The following is an 8,307-nucleotide window of genomic DNA, read 5'->3' as shown; positions in this document are numbered from 1 at the left end:
TTCAAACGGGCGAGTTCATGGCACGTGCGCGAGCGCACCGCGCGTAACGGTCGCGAACAGCTGCTTACCGGCAGCTGCGGACAGGGATCACGCACCTTTGGTTCATTTATAAGGTGATGTAGCACGACTGAATATTGTACTGCTATATCGTCATCTTATAGTGAATATCTCGGTGATTTCTATGTAAGTTTTCAGGACGAAGATAAAAATTAGGTGTAAAATGTAGTAAACGCAGTAATGTTTGTAGTTAGCATTTTAATTCGTTAAATTATACTTATTGCAGATACTATATTACTTTAATAACATATTTGGGAAAGAAGTTTATAACTTTTTCTTCAACAAAAATCAGTAAAAACGAAATACGTGAAAACGCGAATGTAAGGTTTTCGCTCTAAGGCAACGATATATTTAGATATAAATAAAAAATAAAATAAAAATAAACATATTTTATTTCAGATAATTGCAATCCGTATTTCAAATTATATTATTATCATATTACTTATATGACATATATAAAATTATGTAATTAAAACTGAATTAAAAAGAAAAACATTAAAAATTGAATTGACTCAAATCTACAGATGGTTAGTAACAAAATTACGATCTAAGTGTTAGTAATGACATGCAAGTGACAAACGCGGCTTATGTACGGACAGACGAACCTGTCCGCTGTCGTGCGTAGGCCCCTGCTCACCAGTGCCGATACACGTTTGCGCATGATACTAACTGTACGTAGTATCTATTCATATTTTTCTATAATTGTATTAAATAAATATTAAGGTACATGTGATAGTTTCTTTTATACACAATATCTTGAATTTGAATAGTTTCAGAAAAAAATTGTTTAGTTTTTTTTGTACGGAGATATATTTATTTTGTTTTTAAACGATTTAAAAAGGAGGAGGTTCTTAATTCTCATAAATGTATTGTGACGTAAGAATGTTAATCTCTCAAGTACACTGAGCACTTTCATAAAGATGGGCCCTTTTGTAAGGTGTGGATTGAGCATCTGCAAGCAGCAAGACAGGTCGTTCTTTGGGAGACCTATTTTCAGCAGTGGACGTCTTTCATCTATGAGCATTTTAAAAGTATGTAATTCCCTAGTTTGAGACCAAGTAAGTAGTTTAGTTGACTGCTTCGCAAAAAAAATATTTGATATGAAACTAGAATTTAAAAAGGTTGACGATCCATGCCTGTGCAAGCGCAGGGGAGCCCGCATTCAATATTGACAGACATAATAATCGTGATGCGAAAAATCGATACCGACCTTGACTGAGCCTTTGTCCAGCAATTTACCAGAATTTTAATAATGCACTTAAAATCATCCTTTGATGCCTTAATTATAATAAACAACCACACTAATTACACGGACTCAAGCTAGAAAATCCTTGAAGCAACCAACGAAATTCACGTCTATCTACTCAGAATAAGAACCAATTTAAAACAGTTCATTTCCAAAATTGATCCTTGCGGGAATCTAACCTGGTACCTACCTCGACATCTAGAGCCCGCAATGTCAACCGCTACGCCACTGAGGGTTTTATATATTTATTTTAAGTATGTAATTTCTTTTACTTATTACAAAAAATATACATAATTTCAATAAGAAAGAAGACACCATAATATTAACCTTAGAGCTAAGCCCAAACTCACGGTACCACGATTTCGTTTAGCAAAGGTAACGACTCTTTTTTATGAAGTTTTTACAATAACTTTCCGTAGCTAAGTTTAAAAAGTACATTAAAAATATTTTGATTGAAAAGTCATATTACAAAATTGACGACTACGTTTTAGATAAAGATGTATGTATGGAAAGACGACACACAAATTTGATTCAAAGTGTATTCCATAGCATTTAAGTTTATTTGAAAACAGCAATCCCTGGAGTTTCTTGCTCGTTCTTCTCAGGGAAGAACCGCCCATTTCTGCAGGACAAAGATTCTATTAATATCGGCGGCATGCGGCATTACCCCAAAACAAAATGCCGTATGTCATACTCATAGATATAGAAACTATGGTCACACTATCTATAATAAAACCACATAAAACTATAAGACTATAACAATAAAAGTGTGACAACTAAATTATATCGGAGTTTTGACTTTATCTGAGATCCCTGCAGTGTTCACTTTAAACGTAGTTGCTGCATATGACCACCCTCAACATCTAAACCAAGCAATAAGCAATTGTCAAAGGTTCAAAACTGCCACACACGGAAAAGTGTAATTCCGAACCTGAAAAAATATCGGACTTCATATTACCCTTACTAATTGAGAGACTTCAAACTCCACTTAACATATGGTGTACAACGCTAAAATGTGCCAATCTCTCCTCAATCCCACAACATTTTGTTTAATCTACAACTGCCAACACGTAAAATGGTTTCAAAAGTGAAGAAATCAAAATCTGCAAGAGCTGGTCTTCATTTCCCCGTAGGCCGAGTTCATAGTTACCTACGGAAAGGAAACTTCGCACCAAGAATTGGTAGTGGGGCATCAGTTTACTTAGCTGCAGCTCTGGAATACTTGTCAGCGGAAATTCTGGATTTAGCAGCAAATGCCGCGACGGATAATAAGAAAAGCAGAGTGTATCCCAGACACATTTTATTCGCCATTAGACATGATGAAGAACTCAATAAAATGCTGACTGGTGTTACCATTTCTCAGGGTGGAGTTGTACCTAACATTCAGCCTCAATTGCTGCCGAAGAAAACTATGAAGAAAAAAGAAGAAGCTGATGTAGAATGAAGAAGCGGTGTAATTTTATTTTCTAAAACAATTTGGGCAAAATTATGGGTGATTTTTGACAATTTGAAGAATTAGTCATGTGATCAAAGTGATTATTTATTTTTAACGATGGCCAAAGAATGGCCAGAATGACAAAAGGTCCTTTTCAGGACTGCAAATTTTTATCAAGTTTCGTGTATAGTTTACGAATGGTTAAAAAAATATATTGAATTTAGTTTTTGAACAGAAATTATACAGTGTTGACTTATTTATCTTGTTTTTTTTATGTAATATAATAAAGGGCGCTGGGCTACATTTTTCATTCTACTTCTTATTATATATATTCATTCGACTGTACGACTTTTTGTGAATGTATGTTACGCGATAACTCCGACGGCATTTGTTAACCGATTTTGATGATTCTTTTGTTATTGAAAAGACGGTACCTCAGTGTCGGTCCCATTTAAATTTAAAGAAAATATTCCACTTCTAAGGGTGACAAACTAGGGGATGAATCCGGTTTTACGCACTTTCCTGTAACCGATTTCAATAAAACTTAGCAAATAGATACAATTCCACGAACTTTTGAGGTCGGTTTTATTTCTATAAAATAATTGTAATATCAAGTACTTTGTATGAAAATGTGGAAAAATTTAATTGACCTAGTTAGGGTTTAAGTAAACATATTTAATATAATTGACGAAAGTAGAAAGAAATGTTTAGCAACTTTATTCTACCGGGAATTGTAATTTGTATCCGGAATCTTAACTAACACCTTAGGCCGTCGAGGTAGTCAAAATTATTACACATTTATATACGTCATTTACAATAGCACTCATATGTACTGTTTCAAAGTTATGTGTGACTGAGCGAGTGATCTGCTACCTAATAAATCAGATAATGTTTCCACATTGTCCCAATGCAGTATACACAACACTGAATAACAATTTCGAGAAGGATACCATTGCACAGCAGTACGACATTTAACACATGAATATTACAAAACAATATATATATAGGGAAGAATAAGTCGTGCCCCTGCAGAGCATTAAATCGCAAACATCTGCTGGGCACTGCCACTGTGCCTGTCACCTTGAGACATAAGTTAACAAGCGCCGTGTGCCTGTAATTTCACCATCTCCTTTACCCATCAAAACCGGAACGCAGTAATGCTCACATCGCTTGGCAGTAGAAATAATACGGTGGCAGTACTTCCCTGGACGAACTATTAACAAAATTTATATTCAATCTACCCACATCATCGTGACTGCGACTAAATCCGCTACCGTCGAAGTCTATAAAAACTACGTTCACAATTAAAAACGAACCATTTGCTCTCCAAGTTTCAAAAGAAGAACATCTAAATAAAATGGCGCGTACAAAGCAAACGGCGCGAAAATCCACCGGCGGCAAGGCACCGCGAAAACAACTGGCAACTAAAGCAGCGAGAAAAAGCGCGCCAGCAACGGGAGGCGTCAAGAAACCCCATCGTTATCGCCCCGGGACTGTCGCTTTGAGGGAAATTAGGCGTTATCAAAAGAGCACAGAGCTGCTTATAAGAAAATTACCATTTCAAAGATTAGTGAGAGAAATTGCTCAAGATTTTAAAACCGATCTAAGGTTTCAAAGTTCAGCGGTAATGGCGCTTCAAGAGGCAAGCGAAGCGTACCTAGTAGGATTGTTTGAAGACACCAATTTATGTGCTATTCACGCAAAAAGGGTAACTATTATGCCCAAAGATATACAGCTGGCTAGAAGAGTCAGAGGCGAAAGAGCGTAGTTGTATAAATATAAAAATAAAGATATTTAATCTGAGGTTTATTGTTGATTTTTCGTTGACAAAGCCCTTTTCAGGGCTGAATTGGTTTCTTGAGTTTCTAGATTTATCGAGAATTAAAATGGTTACCATTTACATTGCACAAGTGATATTATACTATACAAAAACTATAGAGTATATAACCAGAAATTAAATGTCATTTTATTTGTTTAAAAACTATTCTGTCAAATCATTCCGGTGACAACTGCGCTCCGATTGGCCAGCCCGAATTCGAACAATTGGGGTGTTGTCAATTGTTTCACTTCAAAATGACCAGTTTAACTTGAGCTTTGCTATAATGGACGAAAATTGAAAAATTACATATTTAATTACCGATGAAATGTGATTCCGTGTGTGTAATTAGATGTTTTGCTGTTTTTCCCACATCACCGAATGGAACAGCTCTCCATATTTATATAGATATTATCTTTATTACAATAAATACACAACATTTTTGGAATATACATAGACGTACACACAGGTCAGTTGTTGACGCTGTACTATTTCAACTTTCAGTGGAAACGAGAGTTGATATTTAAGGTCCATTGCCTGAAGAGTTGCCAGGGATGGAAGGCCCTTATTTCGTCTCTATTTCTGGTTATATACTCGATGACAAAAACGTACGTAGACCAAAGCTATAAGTTTCCCATTAAAAACTAAACGTTGTGTCATTGCAGTGGTTAGAATTGAGGGATGGAATTTAGCGAAACTACTGACTTTACTAAAGTCTTTAGAAACATGTATGCATATCAAATATACTGTTAACACATGAACAATGTTTTTATTATTATTTTATTTACGGTTTAATATGATAGAAATGCATGAATAGAAAAATAAAATGACACATTTTTGGGTGAGAGGGTAGGGATAACAAGCATTTAAAGGAGAATGTTATGCATAACAAATAACTTTGATAGGTCTAGCCTAATAAAGATTTTTTTTTTTAAATTTAAGTATATTGAACGTGTTACTTATTTCAACCGCCAAGCAGTAATGTCAGCATTACTGTGTTCCGGTTTTGAAGGGTAAGGGTGCTGGTGAAATTATAGGCACATGGGTCTTGTGAACTTATTTTTTTAATTTATTTATTTATACATTTATTTCTGGCCACATGCCCCATATAATATATACCTTAAGGACTAACATACATACAATATACACTTCCGGACACATAATTCGAGCCACCAAGCGTTTTCAGAATTGAGGTGCCTAAGCTTAATAAATGTTTCATTGATCAAAAAGTATTATGCAATTTTGAAACTAGTATACTAAACGTCTTTTCTACAAGTTCTTGTTGGGAATTTGGATTTGCAAAACCGAGGAAAACTTTTTCTTCGATGATAATACTATTTTAGTATTCTAGCCCTTTGCGACAAAAATGCGAGGTGGCTCCAATTACGTGTCCGGGAGTATATGTACGTTGTAAGTTTATTTATACAGTACAGTCTGCCATCAGTAACGTATAATGTACTGCTGTTCTCCGCATATACTCGATGTCCGTCCCATACAATTACTGTCAAATAAGTAATACCCGACCAAATCAAAATGCTTCATTCGCATAATGCGTCTTTAAATTTGATCGAGGTACTACGTGATAACCGCATGATGTTAGAATGCCAGACATCATGAATGCTATAGTCCATTCTGCCTTACTAACAAATTTGCACCTTATGTTTTTTTACGTCAATTACGCTGATGTTGCTTAAAGAGTCTATACTACAAGATCTCGAATTGCATTTTTCCCGCACTAATACGGTTCATTTTGCTTTGTTCGAGCAGCAGGGACACTGGCTTTATTTCAGAAGTTTTTGCAAACGAAATTCAAGGCTTTTAAAAAACATATACGTGTCCTATTTAGTTCAGTTGATATAAAAAAATCATTGATACATATATTTAGAGTAATTATTGAATACAGCGGTTTTCTTGTAAAATTTCAAGGTATCTTCGTGTTTTTTTTTTCTATCGTGAAAATTTTTAGGAACCTCATTTCACACCGTACAGTAATCAGTCTATATCATCAATTTAAATATATTTTTTTTTCAAAAGTGATCGGTTCCACATTTTCACTGTTATATAATCAACCAATGCCATTCGAGGTTGTATATTCTCTTAACTATTGTTATTGATTGGAAGTTTTATTAAACTGAAACTAAATAAGAGTTGTAGTTGTCGTTACTCTGATACCAGATATTATGTATAACTTAATTTCGCTAAATATGTAGATTACGTTAGTTATAATATAAGGAGGACAGCTTAGAATAATAACGCATAGAATGATAGTTTCATATCAAACGAACTGTCACAAGTGAGGCAAAAATCAAATTCATGTAGGCTAGTTTTAGTAGTAGGTTAATTTTCGGTTTTAGTGATTATTTATATATAAAAATACAAGTTGAAACGCGTTACTTCCTTGTGGAATGTGATGTTAGTATCTATTTTATGTTTGTCTGACGTATTTTCACACTCATTTATCGCACATTTCGTCATTTTTATCTAAAATTCTTGATCTGTTCGCGTTGCAAGTTGACCTAGAGCACTGACGGCCCGCCCGCTCGTGTACGCCCTTTTGGCGCGCTTCAATTTGCCTCACTTAGCGTGTGCGGACTAGGTTTCTATGCGTCATTATTTTAAGGAGGACAGTATATAAATAAATTTAAAAAAAACTTCACATCGCACTTGACAACTAACATAGCATTACCTCAAAATTGCGTTATATTAATAATATATCTCCAAAATTTCGCTACAATGACGTGCTATTCATATACAATTTAATTTCAAGGGGACGGACCAACACTGTGGCTTTGAAACTAAATAGGTAATATTAGTACAACTTAAATCCATTTTGAGATAATACTATGTTAGTTGTCATGTGCGACATATAGACGAGTTAAAAACGATTTCTTCCAAAACGAAAACCATCAAAACAAAACTTAAGAACAATTTGCAGCCCTGAAAAGGGCGTTAATAAAGTCATCATTGATCAAAAAACGAATAGTATAAATTTTAATTTATAGAAATCAACCTACATTTTTTTTTTAATTTTCATCCGCCAAAGCCATACAACGTTCTTCCTTGTCTCTTTAACGCATAGACTACATCCATGGCCGTAACGGTTTTTCTTTTCGCATGTTCCGTGTAAGTTACAGCATCACGTATGACATTTTCTAAAAATACTTTCAAAACTCCTCTCGTTTCTTCGTAAATTAAACCAGAAATTCGTTTGACACCGCCTCTTCTTGCTAATCTTCTAATTGCAGGTTTCGTTATGCCCTGGATGTTATCTCTAAGGACTTTCCTATGGCGTTTGGCGCCTCCTTTGCCGAGTCCTTTTCCGCCTTTTCCGCGTCCTGTCATTTTTGACAGTTGTCTTTTTTTAAATTAGATGTTAAAAGGACGAAGATTGAGAGACGAATGCGCCTGTTTTAGAAAGTGAGGGTGTATTTATAGGTTTTCGGATTGAACCTAAACAAAATTGCGGGTACTTTGAAAAAAAAATACAAAAATATCAAAATGTACGAAAGTTATGGTCCAAGCAAGGGGCCTACCACGACCTCTTAAAACAATATTAGATACTTTAACCTTACATTGACTTTTCGTACCATGATCGCTTAGAGGAAGCTTATGTTAAAACTATGATGTTTCATTGGCAGCTTTGTGACTATTCATTCACTCAGTTCGTACCATGACGCGACTTTAACATTAAAGTAATATTGTTCTTATGTCAAATTTAGCAATCTTAACATAGTTACTCGGACGCAGCGGAAA

At 35.0% G+C, this 8,307-nt stretch overlaps 3 protein-coding genes across 3 annotated transcripts; 2 read left to right on the top strand and 1 right to left on the bottom strand.

Moving 5' to 3' along the window:
- The first annotated feature begins 2,322 nt into the window (after window positions 1-2,322).
- LOC113232708 (histone H2A, sperm-like) lies at window positions 2,323-2,876 on the top strand. Its single transcript, XM_026467485.1, has one exon. The coding sequence runs from the start codon at window positions 2,379-2,381 to the stop codon at window positions 2,745-2,747; it is 369 nt and encodes a 122-aa protein (XP_026323270.1). The 5' UTR covers window positions 2,323-2,378; the 3' UTR covers window positions 2,748-2,876.
- Window positions 2,877-4,080: 1,204 nt separating this feature from the next.
- LOC113232704 (histone H3) lies at window positions 4,081-4,587 on the top strand. The gene has a single exon (XM_026467482.1). It carries the CDS (start codon window positions 4,096-4,098, stop codon window positions 4,504-4,506), a length of 411 nt encoding a protein of 136 aa, XP_026323267.1. The 5' UTR covers window positions 4,081-4,095; the 3' UTR covers window positions 4,507-4,587.
- Window positions 4,588-7,504: 2,917 nt separating this feature from the next.
- LOC113232705 (histone H4) lies at window positions 7,505-7,951 on the bottom strand. Its single transcript, XM_026467483.1, has one exon. It carries the CDS (start codon window positions 7,894-7,896, stop codon window positions 7,585-7,587), a length of 312 nt encoding a protein of 103 aa, XP_026323268.1. The 5' UTR covers window positions 7,897-7,951; the 3' UTR covers window positions 7,505-7,584.
- Between the last annotated feature and the right edge of the window lie 356 nt (window positions 7,952-8,307).

This window comes from Hyposmocoma kahamanoa, unplaced genomic scaffold (assembly GCF_003589595.1).
Source record: "Hyposmocoma kahamanoa isolate Upper Pololo Valley unplaced genomic scaffold, ASM358959v1 77, whole genome shotgun sequence".
Classification (NCBI taxonomy): domain Eukaryota; kingdom Metazoa; phylum Arthropoda; class Insecta; order Lepidoptera; family Cosmopterigidae; genus Hyposmocoma; species Hyposmocoma kahamanoa.
This window is presented reverse-complemented; position numbering and strand designations above follow the sequence as displayed.